At 42.5% G+C, this 22,611-nt stretch overlaps 1 protein-coding gene across 1 annotated transcript; it reads right to left on the bottom strand.

Moving 5' to 3' along the window:
- Nucleotides 1–478: 478 nt before the first annotated feature.
- Nucleotides 479–22,237, bottom strand: tpcn3 (two pore segment channel 3). The gene is made up of 19 exons (XM_064965327.1): nt 21,797–22,237; nt 20,914–20,996; nt 20,505–20,619; nt 19,910–20,038; nt 18,604–18,720; nt 18,323–18,441; nt 14,585–14,686; nt 12,988–13,114; nt 12,381–12,585; nt 11,948–12,092; nt 10,234–10,419; nt 9,661–9,725; nt 4,661–4,748; nt 4,346–4,415; nt 3,027–3,246; nt 2,609–2,699; nt 2,168–2,281; nt 1,642–1,754; nt 479–1,250 (listed from the first exon to the last, which is right to left on the bottom strand). Exons 1-19 carry the CDS (start codon nt 21,917–21,919, stop codon nt 1,111–1,113), a joined length of 2,352 nt encoding a protein of 783 aa, XP_064821399.1. The 5' UTR covers nt 21,920–22,237; the 3' UTR covers nt 479–1,110.
- Between the last annotated feature and the right edge of the window lie 374 nt (nt 22,238–22,611).

The following is a 22,611-nucleotide window of genomic DNA, read 5'->3' on the forward strand; positions in this document are numbered from 1 at the left end:
CCCATCTACCAATTAGGTGCCCTTCTTTGTGAGGCATTGGAAAACCTCGGCACACGGAGTCCATGCAACTTGTGACATGTTAAATACATTTTTACTCATGAACTTGAAATAGGCTTGCAATTATGAAGGGGTTGAATACTTGACTCAAGACATTTCAGCTTTTCATTTATGAATGTAAAAATACCCCATAATGCATTGTGTGTAGACCAGTGACTTTTTATTGCCTGTAAACAACAAAAGTAGAACAAGCTAAGGGGTGTGAATACTTTCTGAAGGCACTGTAGCTATCCAACCGTTTACAATCGCAATAATCTCTGCACGGTGTCAGGTTGGGTAGGCTATGCACCATACGGCCAAACCTTACTTGAAAAAGTGAAGAAAGTGGCTGTACTGATGTCAGAGCAAACCAGTCTCTGGTAAATTAATGCTTGGTTACATGAAATGTTAGTTTGGCTGCACATAATACATCACAAGAAAACCCTTTGCTGGTATGCTTTATTAATAGAGAAATAATGATGTACATAGGCCTACAGAGTAATGGTTGTATTGAAGGTTGGTTGGATGAGACTAAACTTCAAGGGCTGGTTCCCTGGACACAGATTAAACAATTGAGATTGTGTATTGAACATGCTTTTTAGTCCAGTAGAAGGCCTGATCTGTATCCAGGAAACTGTGCATAAATGACAATATAAATAAGTAAAAATAAATGAGTAAAGTCTGTATTTGAGTCAGATTTCCCAATAGAAACAACCTTCTATGCTGCAGCAAATTACCTCAGTAGACATTCCATTTTATATCATTTCAGTTTTCCCTTCATGATAGAGATAAATCAAACAGCATTTGATCATCTATACTCAAACAAGAATACAATCTCATTGATGAATGTGGATTGTGTTGTCAAGAGATGTACAAAAATAAGTAAATGAAAGAAAATACCTAGCTAAATATGACATTGAGGAATGTTACCCGTTTAAAGTGTATTTTGTTTTACATAAACCTAGAAATATTTCATAAAATATATATTTTCGATGATGATGATACATAATATAAGGCATTCCAGTACAAAAACAGAAAGCTAATTTAGAGTATTTATTCCCTTTCTGACCTTGGCTATACAGAATCAAAGTTTGGATTTGGGAAGTTCAGATTTGATGGGTTATTGGGATCGAAATCTTCATCATCCGCAAAATCCTCTGGGTCTAGATCCGCCTCAAACATCCTCTGTAACAAACCATCCACGGTTTTGTATCCTGGGAGGAAGCAGGCAGAAAGCTGAGGTCAGTACAAATGGTTAAAAGGGAAAGTCCTGTTCAGGTAGACTACTACCTGAACTTGTCTAACAAAAACACAGATTTACATTTTCCTATTGAAAAAACAGGTTTTTGATAACCTTTTTCAGGGTAGTAAATCATAATTCATCACATACTGTGTAACTAGGATGATTCAATGTGATTCTATGATTGTGAATTCCGTACATTCAGAATACACAACACATTATAAGCAGCCATAATATTCGAAAGTGCATGAATTGCCATATGCATATATTCCATACACGTTAATAGATTTCCAAGGTATAAACTGCATCATACCACCATACAGGTGAGTCAGACAGTAATGCAATGAATTCTCCTCAAAGCTTACTTTTACAGGCGATCTTGAACATGAGTGCAGGTTTTTCCTTGGTCGACTCAGAGTTGCCCATATCATTTTCGTTAGTTTCCATGGCATCCACCAAGTTTCCATCCAGTTTCTCTCTGATTGGCACAAAGAGAAAGCACAATAAAAATCAAGATAAACACAACTGTTCAGGAGGATACATCGTTACAGAACATTCTGAAATGTTTTGCATAGACTGAGCAGCTATGATTGTCATGTTGAATAGGAAATCATATAAATTCATCACATTTATATCTGGAACACTGAATATTTCACCTCACTGAACATCCCCCAGTCTGCCACATCTACTGGCCAATAAGCAATTAGCAAACCCTTTATTTTAAGGCAGTGCATCATGAATACTGTATGTGGTTTAGCTTGGAACATGACTCATGGCTACAGAAAACTATGCATGCTACACTTTCACCCCTCTAACTCAATACAAAATAGAGCCCACCCCATGGCATAAAAAAATTAGTCTTATTTAATTGCAAAACTATCAGGCACTTACTGTTTGACGCCCAATTCCAGTTCCTCAATTTTCTTTTCCAGAGAAGATTGTAGGTTACTTTGGTCTACGGTGTACTCCACGAAGAAGGCTTCCAGGACGAAAGCAATGAAAATACTGGTGGAAAAAATGCATGCGATACTCAATTCTCAAAGAGTGAGTTATCAAATACCAAGTCATAGGCACTCCTCCAGATCTGAAACTATTACATGGGTATAAGCAATATGGCGGACATTCCTCCAAGCCAATCAAAAGACAAAGCGAAGTTATTACCATACTGCTTAAACTTGTCTAATCCTTTTAGATCTACAGTATTGCCTGGTGGTGGGGGGGGGGGGGGGGTGGGTGGGGGGTAGGAGATAGGGGTCGATTTGTAATTCAGCAATAGAGTATCATTAAGAAGTCTGTTTGGTTCTCAGTATTTCAAAGGAGACTTGTTCTTACTTGATAATGATGATGACAACTACAATGTGGAAGAGGACAAAGAACATCCTGGCTGAGATGTGAGTGACCGCAGTGAAACCGCTGGACAGCAGTGGGACCAATATTAAAGAAAATAATAAAATAGTAACAATACTTCACTGAGTGGTCAAGTTAGCCTGGCAACTTTGAGAAACACAGAAATTACCCAGTTGTCTGGATCCTAAAATAAGCTATGAAGACTGTTTACTAAAGAAAAAGGATAGGTTATAGTGCAATTTCATCAAATTTTTAACCCTCTACACACTAACCTACTGTAAAGTTTTAGTCAGTGACCACTGCTTACTGTACATTTCAATTCAAGCAACATTTTCACAAGAGTACATAAAAAGTATTGGTTTTAGCTTAATATCTGTATTTTCCCTAGCTTTGAAAAGGATATCATGCCACTGGTTGACCACGGTGAGTTCCAGTAACAGGATAAAAGAGGAAACAACGTTGTTGAAGTTGTTCTTGCAGTAGTTGTGCTTGGCGAACACTGAGTTTTTGAGCAGAGGGTTTCCACAGAATGCCTTATCCGGATCAGTGGAGTTGGCCTCGAAAAAGCGTATTTTCCCTTTGAACAGCTCCATTCCCACCATGGCGAATATGTAATAGACCACCTGAAAAATATTTGGGACAACTATGCAGTCAATCAATCAGTTGCAACACAGGATTACATAGAGGGATATTTCACTCCAATCAATTGTCTGATGTTTTCAGCCATCATAATACAGTGTAATTTAAATATGGGTCAATGACCAAGACCATCTAATTTGTAGATCCAGCTGTATGGCACCACAATTGTAGTCCTCGTCTTTTCCATTCATTTAGGGTTGGGACATATAGCTGGATATACATAGCTGATAGATTGGGAATTTGATTCATCTTGACCTTTGAAATCATCGGTTATCCCTTACAAGCGTCAATCTCATGAGCTTAGTTCAACTGAACCCAAAACACAAGCTTATTTTACTCCAATGTTTGTAAACAAAGTAAATGTAAAATACCATATAGGCTCAAAACATGGTTACAACTATAATTACAATTTCATGGATGGTCAGTCCTTGCATCCATAGCTTTGTCTATGAATTTGAGAGTGGTTACATTTCTCCAGCCCCATCCAAATCTAATTTTATTTGTCACATACACATGGTTAGCAGATGTTAATGCGAGTGTAGCGAAATGCTTGTGCTTCTAGTTCCGACAATGCAGTAATAACCAACAAGTAATCTAACTAACAATTCCAAAACTACTGTCTTATACACACAAGTGTAAGGGGATAACGAATATGTACATAAAGATATTAGAATGAGTGATGGTACAGAGCAGCATAGGCAAGATACAGTAGATGGTCTCAAGTACAGTATATACATATGAGATGAGTATGTAAACAGAGTGGCATAGTTAAAGTGGCTAGTGATACATGTATTACATAAAGATGCGGTAGATGATAGAGTACAGTATATACATATAAGATGAATAATGTAGGGTATGTAAACATTATATTAGGTAGCATTGTTTAAAGTGGCTAGTGATATATTTTTCTCAGCCTTTTAGTGAAACAGTGGAGGGGAGTACACTTTGGTATCGTTTCAACTCCTAATTGGCACTTTAAGCTCAATATGCAGGAATAGAGTCACACTTAGAGTCCATAAATATAATTAATAAACACAATAACTACTTGGTGTAATTTAACTTAACTGCACACTAACAACTTACGACAATGAGCTGTCCGAAGGTGAGTATCGTTGGTCCAATCTTGATGAGGGTGTTGATGATGGCACGGAACCTGAGGGGAGAAAGAACATCAGGAAGAGTTCCATGTCCAAATCTATGAATGAGAATATCAAAATCAACCATATCTGACTTCTATAGGTCTTTCTGCAAAATCATTTTGTCACAGTAGCTACTGAAGATACTAGCGCTGGTAGTTAAGGGAAACGGTTTGATAATGTTTCACATCTTAAGATTGAAGCACACACACACACAACAGACACTGCTCATACAGGAAATGGAAGTCCTTGACCTCCTAACCTTTTGATGTTGTCCACCACTCGTATGAGCCTCAGGATGCGCAGGATGAACACAATGTCCAGGATCTGACGGCTGGTGTAGCCTCCAGCTGGGACAAAACACGTGATCACAACATGAACGCCAGGCAGACTCGGAGGGCTAAATTCTTTTACATGCATGTGTTCTACGCTGCAAGTTAGTAGAGGGCACCATCGACAGCATAAAGAAAAAAAAGACAAAGAAAATAAACAGCATCCCAAGTCAACATAGGAAGCGGTTTGATTTATAGCGCTTTTCAACAAGCTCCTCAAAGTAGGAAACACCTCACCCATCACCAATGTATGCCACCCACTACCAATGTCATTATATACTATACTGATTTTTTAATCATTTAATTGATGAGTCTCTCAGAAGTCATCAATAATAAAAAAAACATGAATAAAGTACAATTTTATCTTTCATTGTACTTTTGCTCATTTTCAAAAATGAAACATAACGGTGACCACTCATTCAATAGGTTTAAAATAATACATGAAAAGGTCAAAGAGCTATGGGCAACAGAAACAATAGGATGACTCCAACAAACGAGAGGCTTACTATAGGTGACCTTCCACTCCTGCTCCCCAGGGCCAGCACAGCATTGAAATAACGTAAAACCTCGATGTTAACTCAATGTCAACAGCAGCCAGCATTAACAATGAGCCGCCATCAGAGGGTGGCTCATGAGGAACAGCAAACCGCAGACAAAAATGGACAGTTAAGTTGGATATTGTATTTGCCTTAATATAAACAATGACAGTAAAAGTTCTCAAATGCCATAGTGGTCTACAATCGGAAATGTAGGCACACTGCTGCTGAGCCCTTAATAAAGAAAATAACAAAGAAATAATAAATGTACTGTTTGTGAGTAAAGAGTGGAAGTCATCGATAACACAATGTGCTAGATTTAAAAAGACATATAATGGGCCAGTTTCCCCGGACACAGATTATGCCTAATCCTGGAATAAAAAGCATGCTCAATGGAGAATCTAATGGAATTCTAATCCAGGACTAGGTTTACATTTACATTTAAGTCATTTAGCAGACGCTCTTATCCAGAGCGACTTACAAATTGGTGAATTCACCTTCTGACATCCGTGGAACAGCCACTTTACAATAGTGCATCTAAATCATTTAAGGGGGGGGGTGAGAAGGATTACTTATCCTATCCTAGGTATTCCTTGAAGAGGTGGGGTTTCAGGTGTCTCCGGAAGGTGGTGATTGACTCCGCTGTCCTGTCATCGTGAGGGAGTTTGTTCCACCATTGGGGGGCCAGAGCAGCGAACAGTTTTGACTGGGCTGAGCGGGAACTGTACTTCCTCAGTGGTAGGGAGGCGAGCAGGCCAGAGGTGGATGAACGCAGTGCCCTTGTTTGGGTGTAGGGCCTGATCAGAGCCTGGAGGTAGCGGTGCCGTTCCCCTCACAGCTCCGTAGGCAAGCACCATGGTCTTGTAGCGGATGCGAGCTTCAACTGGAAGCCAGTGGAGAGAGCGGAGGAGCGGGGTGACGTGAGAGAACTTGGGAAGGTTGAACACCAGACGGGCTGCGGCGTTCTGGATGAGTTGTAGGGGTTTAATGGCACAGGCAGGGAGCCCAGCCAACAGCGAGTTGCAGTAATCCAGACGGGAGATGACAAGTGCCTGGATTAGGACCTGCGCCGCTTCCTGTGTGAGGCAGGGTCGTACTCTGCGGATGTTGTAGAGCATGAACCTACAGGAACGGGCCACCGCCATGATGTTGGTTGAGAACGACAGGGTGTTGTCCAGGATCACGCCAAGGTTCTTAGCGCTCTGGGAGGAGGACACAATGGAGTTGTCAACCGTGATGGCGAGATCATGGAACGGGCAGTCCTTCCCCGGGAGGAAGAGCAGCTCCGTCTTGCCGAGGTTCAGCTTGAGGTGGTGATCCGTCATCCACACTGATATGTCTGCCAGACATGCAGAGATGCGATTCGCCACCTGGTCATCAGAAGGGGAAAGGAGAAGATTAATTGTGTGTCGTCTGCATAGCAATGATAGGAGAGACCATGTGAGGTTATGACAGAGCCAAGTGACTTGGTGTATAGCGAGAATAGGAGAGGGCCTAGAACAGAGCCCTGGGGGACACCAGTGGTGAGAGCGCGTGGCGAGGAGACAGATTCTCCCCACGCCACCTGGTAGGAGCGACCTGTCAGGTAGGACGCAATCCAAGCGTGGGCCGCACCGGAGATGCCCAACTCGGAGAGGGTGGAGAGGAGGATCTGATGGTTCACAGTGTCGAAGGCAGCCGATAGGTCTAGAAGGATGAGAGCAGAGGAGAGAGAGTTAGCTTTAGCAGTGCGGAGCGCCTCCGTGATACAGAGAAGAGCAGTCTCAGTTGAATGACTAGTCTTGAAACCTGACTGATTTGGATCAAGAAGGTCATTCTGAGAGAGATAGCGGGAGAGCTGGCCAAGGACGGCACGTTCAAGAGTTTTGGAGAGAAAAGAAAGAAGGGATACTGGTCTGTAGTTGTTGACATCGGAGGGATCGAGTGTAGGTTTTTTCAGAAGGGGTGCAACTCTCGCTCTCTTGAAGACGGAAGGGACGTAGCCAGCGGTCAGGGATGAGTTGATGAGCGAGGTGAGGTAAGGGAGAAGGTCTCCGGAAATGGTCTGGAGAAGAGAGGAGGGGATAGGGTCAAGCGGGCAGGTTGTTGGGCGGCCGGCCGTCACAAGAAGCGAGATTTCATCTGGAGAGAGAGGGGAGAAAGAGGTCAGAGCACAGGGTAGGGCAGTGTGAGCAGAACCAGCGGTGTCGTTTGACTTAGCAAACGAGGATCTTCCTAGGCTCGGCTGCCCGGAGCTCTGTTCTGTGAGCTCGCAATGAGTCGTCGAGCCACGGAGCGGGAGGGGAGGACCGAGCCGGCCTGGAGGATAGGGGACATAGAGAGTCAAAGGATGCAGAAAGGGAAGAGAGGAGGGTTGAGGAGGCAGAATCAGGAGATAGGTTGGAGAAGGTATGAGCAGAGGGAAGAGATGATAGGATGGAAGAGGAGAGAGTAGCGGGGGAGAGAGCGAAGGTTGGGACGGCGCGATACCATCCGAGTAGGGGCAGTGTGGGAAGTGTTGGATGAGAGCGAGAGGGAAAAGGATACAAGGTAGTGGTCGGAGACTTGGAGGGGAGTTGCAATGAGGTTAGTGGAAGAACAGCATCTAGTAAAGATGAGGTCGAGCGTATTGCCTGCCTTGTGAGTAGGGGGAAGGTGAGAGGGTGAGGTCAAAAGAGGAGAGGAGTGGAAAGAAGGAGGCAGAGAGGAATGAGTCAAAGGTAGACGTGGGGAGGTTAAAGTCGCCCAGGACTGTGAGAGGTGAGCCGTCCTCAGGAAAGGAGCTTATCAGGGCATCAAGCTCATTGATGAACTCTCCGAGGGAACCTGGAGGGCGATAAATGATAAGGATGTTAAGCTTGAAAGGGCTGGTAACTGTGACAGCATGGAATTCAAAGGAGGCGATAGACAGATGGGTAAGGGGAGAAAGAGAGAATGACCACTTGGGAGAGATGAGGATCCCGGTGCCACCACCCCGCTGACCAGAAGCTCTCGGGGTGTGCGAGAACACGTGGGCGGACGAAGAGAGAGCAGTAGGAGTAGCAGTGTTATCTGTGGTGATCCATGTTTCCGTCAGTGCCAAGAAGTCGAGGGACTGGAGGGAGGCATAGGCTGAGATGAACTCTGCCTTGTTGGCCGCAGATCGGCAGTTCCAGAGGCTACCGGAGACCTGGAACTCCACGTGGGTCGTGCGCGCTGGGACCACCAGATTAGGGTGGCCGCGGCCACGCGGTGTGGAGCGTTTGTATGGTCTGTGCAGAGAGGAAAGAACAGGGATAGATAGACACATAGTTGACAGGCTACAGAAGAGGCGACGCTAATGCAAAGGAGATTGGAATGACAAGTGGACTACACGTCTCGAATGTTCAGAAAGTTAAGCTTACGTAGCAAGAATCTTATTGACTAAAATGATTGAAATGATACAGTACTGCTGGAGTAGGCTAGCTGGCAGTGGCTACGTTGTTGACTTTGTAGGCTAGCTGGCAGTGGCTGCGATGTTGACACTACACTAATCAAGTCGTTCCGTCGAGTGTAATAGTTTCTACAGTGCTGCTATTCGGGGGCTAGCTGGCTAGCTAGCAGTGATGATTGCGTTACGTTACGTTAAAAGAACGACAATAGCTGGCTAGCTAACCTAGAAAATCGCTCTAGACTACACAATTGTCTTAGATACAAAGACGGCTATGTAGCTAGCTAGCTACGATCAAACAAATCAAACCGTTGTACTGTAATAGTTTCTACAGTGCTGCTATTCGGGGGCTAGCTGGCTAGCTAGCAGTGTTGATTGCGTTACGTTACGTTAAAAGAACGACAATAGCTGGCTAGCTACCCTAGAAAATCGCTCTAGACTACACAATTGTCTTAGATACAAAGACGGCTATGTAGCTAGCTAGCTACGATCAAACAAATCAAACCGTTGTACTGTAATGAAGTGAAATGAAAATGTGATACTACCTGTGGAGCGAAGCGGAAGTTAGTCTGTGTCCAGGAACATGGCACATTTTGGTTTTGAATCGTCAAACTTTAAAATATGTAGTAGTACAAATCAAATCAAATTTTATTTGTCACATACACATGGTTAGCAGATGTTAATGCGAGTGTAGCGAAATGCTTGTGCTTCTAGTTCCGACAATGCAGTAATAACCAACAAGTAATCTAACTAACAATTCCTAATCTACTGTCTTATACACAGTGTAAGGGGATAAAGAATATGTACATAAGGATATATGAATGAGTGATGGTACAGAGCAGCATAGGCAAGATACAGTAGATGGTATCGAGTACAGTATATACATGTGAGATGAGTATGTAAACAAAGTGGCATAGTTAAAGTGGCTAGTGATACATGTATTACATAAGGATGCAGTCGATGACATGGGCGTCGATGACATGGATGTTAATTAGGTTTTACTTACATAATTTCAGTGCTGAATTGATGATCATAGCAATCAAGGCAGTGATGACAATGATGGTGTCAAACCTGTGTGCATAGTGGTGAGGAAGATATTACTACACAAGTACTTAAACCGAAGCAGAAACGGTCTCCTTTCATTGCAGTTCAATCATCATATACCTAATCAGCTAGTACCACTTAAGTACCCAAGCCTTGGTCACAGAATTAGGGATGCTGCATCTACATGGCGTAAGGGGAACATAAAACTTCTAATATTGAGCAGACCTGGGTTGAAATAGTACTGGGTTTTTTTTCTTTCAACTTTAGCCGTTCTTGATTGAGCTTGCCTGACACAATGGAAATCAAAAAAGTGCAGACCCTCAAAACACTCAAAGTATTTGAAGGAAAAACAACAAATTATACTATGTATACTACTACTGGCAACACAAGGAGTTGGTTTCCCAGATTAAGATTGAGTTTTGTCCTGGATTAAAAAGCAAGCTCAATGGGATTCTTCAGTAAGCATGCTTTTTAGTCCAGGACTAGGCTTAAATCGCTGCCCGCGTAACCAGACAAAAATGCTTGGGCTTCTCACCAATTCCAGAACTGGTGTCTAGAGAAGAAGGCGCGCGGTTCGAAGCTGTACAGTTTGAGGAGGATCTCTAGGAGATAGAGAACCAGGAAAGCCCACTCTACGTTGGCTATCAATGGGTCCTCTTCATCCAGGCCGATGAACACAGCGTTAACCAGGATGATCAGGTCATAGGTGTACATGAACGCCCTGGATATCACACAGACACACAAAGAAACAACGATATACAGTGCCTTGTGGAATAAGCCAAAGGGTCTGAATACTTTCCCATTTTGTTACGTTACAGCCGTATTCTAAAATGGGATTAAATACATAAAAATCCTCAATCTACACACAATACCCCATAATCACAAAGCAAAAAATAGGTTTTTAGAAATGTTTGCACATTTATTAAAAATTAAAAACAGAAATACCTTATTTACATAAGTATTCAGACCCTTTGCTATGAGACTCGAAATTGAGCTCAGGTGCATCCTGTTTCCATTCATCATCCTTGAGATGTTCCTACAACTTGATTGGAGTCCACCTGTGATAAATGTAATTGATTGGACAAGATTTGGAAAAGCACACTTCTGTCTATATAAAAGTTCCCACAGTTGACAGTCAAAGGAATTTGTCCATAGAGCTCCGAGACAGGATTGTGTCGAAGCACAGATCTGGGGGAAGGGGCCCAAAAAATGTTTGCTGCACTGAAGGTCCTCAAAAACAAGTGGCCTCCATCATTCTTAAAATGGAAGAAGTTATATACCACTAAGAGTCTTCCTAGAGCTGGCCGCCCAGCCAAACTGAGCAATCGGGGGAGAAGGGCCTTCGTCAGGTAAGTGACCAAGAACCCAATGGTCACGCTGACAGAGCTCAAGAGTTCCTCTTTGGAGATGGGAGAACCTTCCAGAAGGACAACCATCTCTGCAGCACGCCACCTATCAGGCCTTTATGGTAGTGGCCAGAAGGAAGCTACTAAAGCACATGACAGCCTGCTTGGAGTTTGCCAAAAGGCACCTAAAGACTCTCAGAGCATGAGAAACAAGATTCTCTGGTCTGATGAAACCAAAATTCAACTCTTTGGTCTGAATGCGTCTGGAGGAAACCTGGCATTATCCCTACGGTGAAGCAGGGTGGTGGCAGCATCATGCTGTGGGGGTGTTTTTCTGTGGCAGGGACTGGGAGACGAGTCAAGATCGAAGCAAAGATTAACAGAGCAAAGTAGAGAGATCCTTGATGAAAACCTTCTCCAGGGGACTCAGGACATCTCTGGAGAGACCTGAAAACAGCTGTGCAGCTATGCTCCCCATCTAACCTGACAGCTTGAGAAGAATGGGAGAAACTCCCCAAATACAGGTGTGCCATGCTTGTAGTGGCATACCCAAGAAGACTCAAGATTGTAATTGCTGCCAAAGGTGCTTCAACAAAGTACTGAGTAAAGGGTTTAGAATTCTTATGTAAAATGTGATATGTTATTTACATTTAAAAAATTTGCAAACATTTCTAAAAACCTGTCTTTGCCTTGTCATTATGGGGTATTATATGTAGATTGAAGAAAACAAAACAATTGAATACATTTTAGAGTAAGGCTGTAACCTAACAAAATGTGGAAAAGGTCAAGGGGTCACAATACTTTCCGAAGGCACTGTCTACTTTCAGATACTTTCACACGCTCCCCCAAACCTCTTCCCTGTATGTCTGCTGAGTAACATTTACACTCATTGGCTGCACTCACTTGTGCTGGACCATGCGGCAGACGAGACGACTGGGGGAGGAGAGATAGAGAGAGGGGAGCCATGTCTTGAGGGGGTGAGGCCGTGACTTCATCATGATCACCTGGATGTTCAGGAGGTCCGCAAGCTGAACAAATGCCACTTTCCCTGCACAGGTGGGTGGAAGGTTTAAATTAATTAAGGCTTCAGCTCAAAGCAGGTGCTGCATTGGTCATCTTGGGTAACACTACGGTCGAGTTCCAGGGTAACTACATTGCATGAACCAATGGTTGTGTACCATGTCAGTGACTGGGAATTCGGGCTTCAAATGGCTACGTCATATGATGTGGATGTTAGCTGATATATTAAACACGTATCCAGGTCCATCTGCAATTTACTCAGCATGTAACACAGCTTTGTGTGGGTCTCTGTGTGAAGTAGACTCCAACCTCTCACCTATGCAGCCTTTGTTGTTGTCGTCGGAGACGCTCCACAGCAGCTCCCTGTGGGCGTTGCTGATGTCCGGCTGGACCAACCGCACAAGCTGGTTCCAACAGGCCTGGCTTACCACAGGCTCCTCCTCTCCCTTCCTCTCCTGCAGCACACCGAAGGCACGCACCATCTTGTGCCTCTTGGCCCTGACGAGCTTCCGTACTTCTTCCTGATTGGGTACATAGGATAGGAGTAGGATGAAGTCGCCTGTAGACACTGATCTTGTCTCAGTTTAGCATTTTCCCCACAAATGGTTGAGGTTAGGTAAGGTTAGGTAAGACACCAAGCTGCCTTAATCTACAGAGCCAGGAGATAGGAGCAGGAGCCATTCCATCTCACACAAGCCAAGGCTACTTACATTTTAAAAGTCACCAATATTGAATTTCAGAATAAACACATAAAAGCACTCAAAATAGCTACCTTTAAGCAACAACCTATCAAAGTTATGTGACGTTCAACGAGCTCATTCAGACACGCTCTACACAAAATGAAACAAACCATATCAGAACCAACAAAAGGAGCAAATCTGCGAAGAAATTGCTTATATCATTGTCTTGTCCGCCCACTCTACCTTCAGGTACTTTTTGTAGTTGTTGTACACGACCGCCAGGAACACTGACATGAAGATGTAGGTGTTGATGAGGATATAGGTGATGAAGAACACGGCAAAGTAAACGCTGAAGTTGTACGCTGGCATCCTACGTAGGGAAATAAAGACAAAAATAAAAAAATATTTGTCTACGTGTCTATATATTTAAGATTAAACAATGAAATTACTTGTGATATTTTACAGTTTAGGTATTTTGCAGGCGCTCTTATCCAGAGCGACTAACAACCAGTGTATTCAACTTCAGTAGGCAAAACCCAACTCGTATCAACATCATTGCAAGTATAATCTACTCCCAGCAAAATTGTTGTAGGTTTATTAGGTAGACCACCCTTTCACGGAAATGGTTCGCTCCTACAGACAGGGAGTCACATGGCCGTGGCTTGCTATATCAAGCAGGCAGATAGGCAGAGACATTCAGTTACTGCTCGATTGAACATTAGAATGGCTAAACGATTGACTTAAGCGACTTTGAACGTGGTATAATCGTCAGTTCTAGGTGCGACGGTTCCAGTATATCAGAAATGTCCGTCCTCCTGGGCTTTTCATGAGCGACAGTATCTAAGGTTTACCGAGAATGGTGCGTACAGCCACCAACAGGTAAATAACAGCAGTACAACAGTGGTGTGCAGAACGGCATCTCGAGAACGCACAACTCGGTCTTTGACACTGATGGGCTTATGCAGCAGAAGGCAACACGAGGTTCCATTCCTATCAACTAAAAACAAAAATAAGTGGCTCCAGTGGGCACGTGATCGGCAACACTGGACAATTGAGTGGAAAAACATTGGCTGGTCCAACGAATCAAGGTTCCTGTTGCATCATGTTGGTGGCAGTCACGATTTGTCCTCGGCAGCATGGGTCCATGGCTCAATCCTGCTTGGTTTCAAAGGTATGGGCTGGTGGGGTAATTTTTTCCTGGTACACGTTAGGTCCCTTGAACAACATTTCCATGCCTCAAAGAATTCAGGCTGTTCTGGAGGCAAAGTGGGATCCGTACTATATGGGTGTCCCTAATAAACTGGCCACTGTGTGTATATAGAAAGGGGCATGCCAAAAGGCAACTTTGCACTTAAAGTTGCACTACAAATCAAAAGTCATACAGTTAAAGCTAGAATCTTTAAATGCTACATCCATTTTCTGACTTATAAATTAATGATAAATACCCATTGATTCTTAAAGAATAACTGATAAATGCCCGATGAGCTCAGTCCAACTGTCATACTCCATCAGAAGCCAAAATACAAGATTGTTTACAAACATTGGAGTAAAAACAAAACACTGTCTAGCCTAATAACACGGTTAAAACTATAATTTGTGATAGTGGATGGTCATCCCTTGCATCCATAGCTCTGTCTATGAATTTGGCAGTGGTTACATTTCTCCAAGCCCACCTCTAAGCTTTTTACCAAAACAGAGGTGGGGTGCCAGCTTTGTTATTTTTTCAATTAAGGATTCTAGCTTTAAAAAGAAGAATTCAAATCTTAGACTTCATAACAAAAATAAATTCATAATAAAAATCATAAGGAATAAGGTTGGATAATGTACCCAGGGTACTCACATGATATCTGGGCTGTTGGCAGTCGTGACTAGGACATAGAGATCAAAGACAATCTCCAGATAGTTGGTGAAATAGGGGCGTCCCTCGATTGTTTTAAGGCCCCTAGGGAGGAAGCAGCAGCACAAATGTGGTTTGCATTATGTCCAACAACAATGCCCCCCCCCCAAAAAACAAAAAAAACAAACAACAACAACTTTAAATTACTCTGGATGAGTGTCTAAGGGCAACTTGATCCTTGCCCCCTCCCTCTTTGCAAACTGGAAGTATGGATGGATGTCCTCTACTAACCACACAAGGACGGTGTAGGATGAGATAGAGCACTGCTTTTCATTCTAATGGTTAAGATTAGGTTTGGGAATTGGGATATAAAAGCTGATTCTAGACCTGCTCTTTTAGAGGCAACTACGGTAGTTTTCAGTGCAACTTTATGAAGTGCTACGCATTTGGTAGTACTTCTTTGCTTGCCAACTAGACCAGACCAGCATGGGTGCAGGCTTTTGTTCCAACCTAGCATGTACACGCCTGATTCAACTAATAAAAGGATAGATAGAATAGGAGTTGAATCAAACTTGTTAACCCTAGCTCTGTTTTTAATTTTTATTTTTTTTAAGTAAAGAGTTTTTGCTTCCCAACCCCATATGTGGGTCAAATATTATCCGTATGCATTTCCTATGGAATCCACTGCATTGCACTCGTCAAACTGACTTTTATTTGTTACAACAATAAAAACTAAGTAATTAATAAAATGTATTAAATATCTTGTGTTTAATGTTCTTTAATCACCGTTTTCATTTCTCCTTTTTAACTCATTGAGTAAAAACAGTTTCATAAGGAGGACCATAAGAATGTTGACAGACATACAGTTGAAGTTGGAAGTTTACATACACCTTAGCAAAATACATTTAAACTCCGTTTTACACAATTCCTGACATTCAATTGGAAGACCCATTTGCGACCAAGCTTTAACTTCCTGACTGATGTCTAAAGATGTTGCGTCAATATATCCACATCATTTTCCCACCTCATGATGCCATCTATTTTGAAGTTCACAAGTCCCTCCTGCAGCAAAGCACCCCCACAACATGATGCTGCCATCCACGTGCTTAACGGTTGGGATGGGGTTCTTCGACTTGCAAACCTGCCCACTTTTCCTCCAAACATAACGATGGTCATTATGGCCAAACAGTTCTATTTTTGTTTCATCAGACCAGAGGACATTTCTCAAAAAAGTATGATTTTTGTCCCCATGTGCAGTTGCAAACTGTAGCCTGGCTTTTTTAATGGCGGTTTTGGAGCAGTGGCTTCTTCCTTGCTGAGTGGCCTTTCAGGTTATGTCAATATAGGACTCGTTTTACTGTGGATATAGATACTTTGTACCCGTTTCCTCCAGCATCTTCACAAGGTCCTTTGCTGTTGTTCTGGGATTGATTTGCACTTTTCGCACCAAAGCACGTTCATCTCTAGGAGACAGAACGTCTCTCTTTTCTGAGCGGTATGACAGCTGTGTGGTCCCATGGTGTTTATACTTGCGTACTATTGTTTGTACAGATGAATGTGGTACCGTCAGGCGTTTGGAAATTGCTCCCAAGGACAAACTAGACTTGTGGAGGTCTACAATGAGGTCTTGGCTTATTTCTTTTGATTTTCCCATGATGACAAGCAAAGAAGCACAGAGTTTGAAGGTAGGCCTTGAAATGCATCCACAGGTTCACCTCCAATTGACTCAAATGACTCAAATGATGTCAATTAGCCTACTAGAAGCTTCTAAAGCCATGACATAATTTTCTGGAATTTTCCAAACTGTTTAAAGACACAAACTTAGTGTAACTTCTGACCCACTGGAATTGTGATACAGTGAATTATAAGTGAAATAATCTGTCTGTAAACAAATGTTGTAAAAAGTAGATGTCCTAACCAACTTGCCAAAACTATAGTTTGTTAACACATTTGTGAAGTGGTTGAAAAATTAGTTTTAATGACTCCAACCGAAGTGCATGTAAACTGTACAATCAAAATGGTTTTACAGATGCTGGATGAGGAAGCCATTTGTGCCTCTGACTCAGAATCAGATGTATCCAATTCAGATGGCACAGACTATGAGCCTGTGGGCAAAATTGGAATTGTGGATGCACCTGGTAGTCCAGCTGTCCGAGAAGATTCTACAGATGGGCAGGACTCCTCTGAGGAGAGTGAGTAAAAAGAGGTCTTACTGGAGTGAACACCCCCCCTCTCTCCACACACACTAAAGGCATAACATCCTGAGGAGCTGCCCAGGGCCTGTGCCGGGGTCAACAGTTGTGTCACCAAAAGTTGCCTGGGAGTTGTTTATTAGTGACAACATCATTGAGGAGGTCCTAAAGTGTACGAATTTAGAAGGACGGAGAAGAACGACAGCAAAAGGGACAGAGTGGAGAGAAGTTGACAAAGAAGAACTAAAGGCTTTTATTGGTTTAACCCTCCTTTCCGGCATGGAGAACAGGTGGGATGTCTCAACAAGGGAGCTATTTTTGGATCCACTGCAGAATCCAATGTATAAGGCCACCATGTCGGTTCGGAAGATATGAGGATATCCGTCGCTACCGGAGGCTTGATGACAAGAGGACCAGACTGTTCAGAGAAGCAACGGACCACCTGGCAGCCTTCCGGTATGTGGGGACCTTTTCCTAGCAAAATGTAGAGGAAGGTTCATCCCCAGCGATTGCGTCACAGTGGATGAGCAGTTTTCCTCCAGACGTGACGCTTGGCATTCCGTCCAATATTGGTTTCATCAAACCAAAGAATCTTGTTTCTCATGTCTGAGAGTCCTTTAGGTGCCAATTCGGCAAAATCCAAGCGGGCTGTCATGTGCCTTTTGCTGAGGAGTGGCTTCCGTCTGGCCACTACCATAAAAGGCCTGATTGGTGGAGTGCTGCAGAGATGGTTGTCCTACTGGAAGGTTCTCCCATTTCCACAGATGAACTGAGGTAATGGAAAGCTGTGGGGTGATGAAAGAGAGCCATGCCACCACCACTCAGAGCAGCCAGGTCCAGAAGAGGTGCCAGCTCTGCCCAAGCGCAAAGGATAGAAAAGTCAGCTGCTGGTGTTCTCAGTGCAACACACCTGACTGCAAAGACCACAGTCACATGCTTGTTGTTTGTAACAAATGCATGGACTAAGACAGCATAAGAAAGCATCACACACGCAAACTTTGTTCCTTTTAGGAACACTTTTAGTGTTGTCATTTATATTGATGAACTTTGGATTTTCAAATAAATGTTTTGAAATATTACAAAACATGCTTAAGGTGGTTTTATTTTGTTCTTCACATTAAAAGGTTGAATGTGAAACTTTGATTGTAAGAACGATTGTAAGAACAATATGTTCATCTTTTCAATAGCCATCATGGAATTTCATAATATGTTATCATTGGAATGTGTATCAAACTGTTGAAGAGCAGTTAAAAACGTCTAAAGTAATTAAAAGGTCCAAATCATCACTCAAAACAATTATGTTCCACAAAAGTGATCATATTTTAGACCCGTGTGTATCAAACACAGATATTACAGTATCGGGTCATTTTGACCTGGCATACGCATTCTTGGGGCGCCATGTTTACTATGCATCCCAGGGTTAATGCTTGGCTGGAATAAAGGACTGCATTCAGACCAGGCCTCTGCAGACAAAATGGTCACCCCTGTCCGAGATTTTACAATGCTGGCAGACATGCCCACATGACTACAATTCCTGATCCTGACTTACCTTTTTCCAAAGAGTTTGAGGGCCATGAGTGAGAACATGAGCACACTGAACATGAAGAGCAGGAAGACATAGAGGATCTGAGGCAGTGCGTTCCGGATGCTTCGGAACGCTCTCCGGAGCTAGAGGAAGGAAAAGAGAATGTGAGTGACAGAAAGGGGATACCTAGTCAGTTGTACAACTGAATGCATTAAACCAAAATGTGTCTTCCTCATTTAACCCAACCCCTCTGAATCAGGGGGAAGATGATGTGTGTGACAGACAAACAGAGAGACAGACTTTACCTGTCTTCCCTCAGTGATATTGACCAGTAGGAGGGGCCTCAGTACCCGCGACCAGCGGACAGCGTAGAAACCACTGGCTTTCAACGCCCCATAAATGATCATGTCAACAAGAGAGAGCTGAGGAGGAGAATAATGTCAATTATTACCCCATTTCTTTCATTATAATGGGAGTAGTTATTCAAAGTTGTATGCTTCTAACGACTCCTGGAGACCAAAGTAAATTGTATAGATTTAGTGTGGCAATTGTATTGTAGCCATATGGTTTCCATATGGTATCCAATCCTGAAGCGGGTGAGTAATGGCTAGTGGTTGATTTGCAAATCAGCATTTTGGATTATTTCAGAGCAATTCTCAAACTTCCTAAATTGGAGCCCAACGTTGGAAGTTGGAATTGGGTCTAGCTTCAAGCAGCATGACGGCTTGAAGCTAGACCAATTCCAAAATTGGGCTCCACTTTTCCACACACTGCTCAATCAAGAGTCAACACCACCCCAGTCATGCAATTTACATTGAAATATGTTTTACCACCTATATCTATCTCTATCAATACATGTTTGCATACATGGTCAATACAGGAGTTAGCGGTGTCCAACATTGCATTCAAAATGAGTCATTTGTTTATTCTGAATCAAACTGAGTCGTAGCGTTAACACTAGGAAGTAACTAGGAGTTGAGAATCCCTGACACAGGGAAACTTCGGGCTAAAGGTTGTTTCACAACAGTGTGCAAAGCACTTCTCAGCACATTCTCAACTTGTCATACAGTTCCTTCAAATGCTGCTCCACTGACAGTCACTGGGTAGGTTTCCCCAACTCCTTCTTGGCCAAAGTAGTAAGCGATTTCTTTCAACGACCGAGACTAATACATGTTAGCAATACCTTGCTTTTGGGTTTGATTCCAGTATTGTTCATATATACAGAATATGTATAAGCTGTCGCCGGATAAAAATAATTCTAATAAATTAAAAAGTATTATTCCGGTACTTGTACCTACACAGAGATATGCACACTGAATCAAAAGCACTGGATCATAATGACCCTAGTGTTCATGTCTTGTGAGGAGAGGAAGGATAGAGCAGAGCAGACAAGGCATTTCCAATGTAGTAGTTGGACAAATAAAGTTGTATTGTACTATATTGTATTCCACTAAAGAACATGAGGGTAATACGCACTCCCTAAACTTGAGTACACCAGGACTGGGCTGAAAAATAATACAGATAAGAAATATGAGGTCTGCGGAATATTGCAGTTCCCCTGTGCTTTATTCCTGCACCTAAAAATAATTCCCTTATTTGAGTTGCACCTACCAAAATGATGGCAAAGATGCAGATGTTCTTGGGGTCTTTCCAAAACCTTTCCCGGGGAATGACTTTGGCGTAGTGCACAAGCCGAGCAGTGAAGGCTGCCAGACAAACAAGCTCGATCACTGAGGTAACCTGAGGGAGACAAAAACAATGTGTGCCTGCTATCAATTCAGTAAAAGATTGCATATGTACAACCATTTGTTAGCAATTCAACCCAGTTTGACCAGGTGTTAATTTGGTGCAAACAAAGGAAAAAACGCTTTGAAACAGGAGGGGCTACGTGACCTTGTCTCGTGAGAACATTTCAGTTTCAGAACATTTCTGCAATGTGCCCTAGGCCTAATAAATAGGACCCTGGTACTCATCACAAAACAGAGGTCACACACAGTGCTACAGATAATACAACTGTGGCTATATTTAAAACATAAAAAGAGCAATACAACAAGCCTAAAGAAACAGGGTTATTAGTAACGATTTCAAGAGACAATAATTCCTGCATACTGCTTGGAATGTTTCATTATCTCTGGCCCAAAAGATTTACATTTTAAAAGACTGAGCATTACACCAAGTTGAGAGGAATATCATTGTGGATATCTACCCATATTGGCAGAGGGACAACTGCTGGGTCTTCAAAGATGGCCAAAGCCAGGTCCACTAGGATGAAGGCATACACCAGGATCTGCAACCCCCAATGGTTATAGAGCAGGTACAATCTGTGGAAGAAAAGCAACAACCATAATCCATATTTCAATGGAATTATCCAATATCTTCAAACATAGATAGTCAGAGAGAGGGTGGTCTTTTTTTCGTCTGTTCCTCACAGACACACAGAAATATGGCCTATGATAGCAGGACTACCGCTAATACTATCCTTAAGCTACAAGTGACAAGATTCTATCTATTTGTATTTATTCTAATACATGCTCTGTCTATTTCGATAAATTCAACCAGTTGAATGCTCTGGCAACTATAACCTAACATCATTAAACATAACCATCTCTACCTACCTTATAGCTTGAGGTGTTGTGTCAAAAAAGATGTTCCTGTTATACTGGGCGTCTGACACGTACACTGCTGCAAGGTCAAAATCCTGGAACACCCCCACAGACAATAAAAGCAGCCGGTGAATACTCTACGCAAATAAAACCTTTGGTATATCATAGCCATATCTAGATAATACAACACAGTAGTGTCTATAGGTTTATTATATGTATAAAGTGTCTCAAGGTAGGAATGCTGATCTAGGATCAGCACCCACCTGTCCATGTAAAAAAGTAAAACTGTGATTCCAAGTCAGCACGACCACTCGAAGACGCTTGAAAAATAGAGGCGCTGGATGAAAAATGAAGTGTGATCCAACTGGTCAAGTCACGCAATTGGTACAATATATGATCATATGAATCCATGGGATCCTTGATATCAGTAAAGCAGTGTCAAGGAAACACAATCAACTGAAGATAATTAAGTAACGTTAGTGTGTAATGAACCAAAAATTCTAATTTCAAGGGGAAAAGGCTCCGCCCAATATAGGCAAACAAACATGTTGATGACATGTATAATATAAACGTTAAAGGAAAACACGCGTGGTGTGTTAGCTGTGACAAAACGCATTATTGCCACGCCAGGAAGAGAGCCTAAAGTTGGTGCATGACTATTTCATACGTTATTATCATGATTAAAAAAATAAATAAAAATACAGCCTACAGTAGCCCAGAGCAACTTTATAAAACTATGCACATACCGTACTCTGCACGAACGCAAACAACTTAAGTATGAGGTCATGTGATGAGACAATGACAGAAAGAAAATACTATATAATGTATCGACTTGGAAATGTAACGGAGCACCGATAGGTGATACGTCAGCAATATCCCACAAAATATCACTTACACCCTTTGTCTTTCTGTTCCCAGTTTCAGATGTATTTCCACTGTTTCTTATCCCCTTTCCATTTTCCGGCGCCTCTTCTGGAGTGATTTCCTTTTCATCTGGTTCAGACATTGTTTTTAGCATTACATTTCCCTTGAAAATGTACTTTTCTCCTCTTTCGTAGGCCGAGATAAACTATTCGCTCCCGTTAAGTTAGCAGGATATCCCGTGATTGAGTTGGGAGTCGTCGTCCCCCAAAATTGTTATAACTCCTGTTTTCTTGCACGTTACTGCGTCTGCTGCATATACGTTCCTCAAATATCACACATTCTTGTCGAATTGAAGGCATGCTAACATTTTAACCTCCTGTCGTAATCGGAGGATGGAATAGCCTACTGTATTTTTTGAATGATAACAGAAAGATTGTGAAATGAATGCTTATGCCAGGATTTTTTATCTGTCATGTGACAAGTTTAGCGGAAATAGCGGAGGAGAGACGAACGCGCTGGAAGGAAACGTTATGGCATAAATAGTTGCCAGAATGTGAGCACTCTTGTGATGTGAGAACTTAAGGTTCGTACAGCACTCGTATTAGAGAAGACATGATGCTATACACAGTGTACAAAACATTAGGAACACCTGCTCTTTCTATGACAGACTGACCAGACGAATCCAGGTGAAAGCTATGATCCCTTATTGATGGCACCTGTTAAATCCACTTCAATTAGTGAAGATTACGTGGAGGAGACAGGTTAAATAAGGATTTTTAAGCCTTGAGGTACTGGCGTGTGGATGTGTGCCATTCAGAGGGTGAATTGGCAAGACAAAACATTTAA

Source organism: Oncorhynchus masou, chromosome 5 (genome assembly GCF_036934945.1).
Source record: "Oncorhynchus masou masou isolate Uvic2021 chromosome 5, UVic_Omas_1.1, whole genome shotgun sequence".
NCBI lineage: Eukaryota > Metazoa > Chordata > Actinopteri > Salmoniformes > Salmonidae > Oncorhynchus > Oncorhynchus masou.

Excerpts from the sequence above, each read along its gene's own strand:
- tpcn3 (XM_064965327.1), bottom strand. The coding sequence starts at position 21,919 with ATGCTAAAAACAATGTCTGAACCAGATGAAAAGGAAATCACTCCAGAA. Across the intron at positions 4,749-9,660 it reads CAATTCAGCACTGAAATTAT|CTGGAGGCTACACCAGCCGT; the intron begins GTAAGTAAAACC and ends GTTTTGTCCCAG. Across the intron at positions 2,282-2,608 it reads GTTGTCATCATCATTATCAA|TATTTTCATTGCTTTCGTCC; the intron begins GTAAGAACAAGT and ends TTTTTCCACCAG.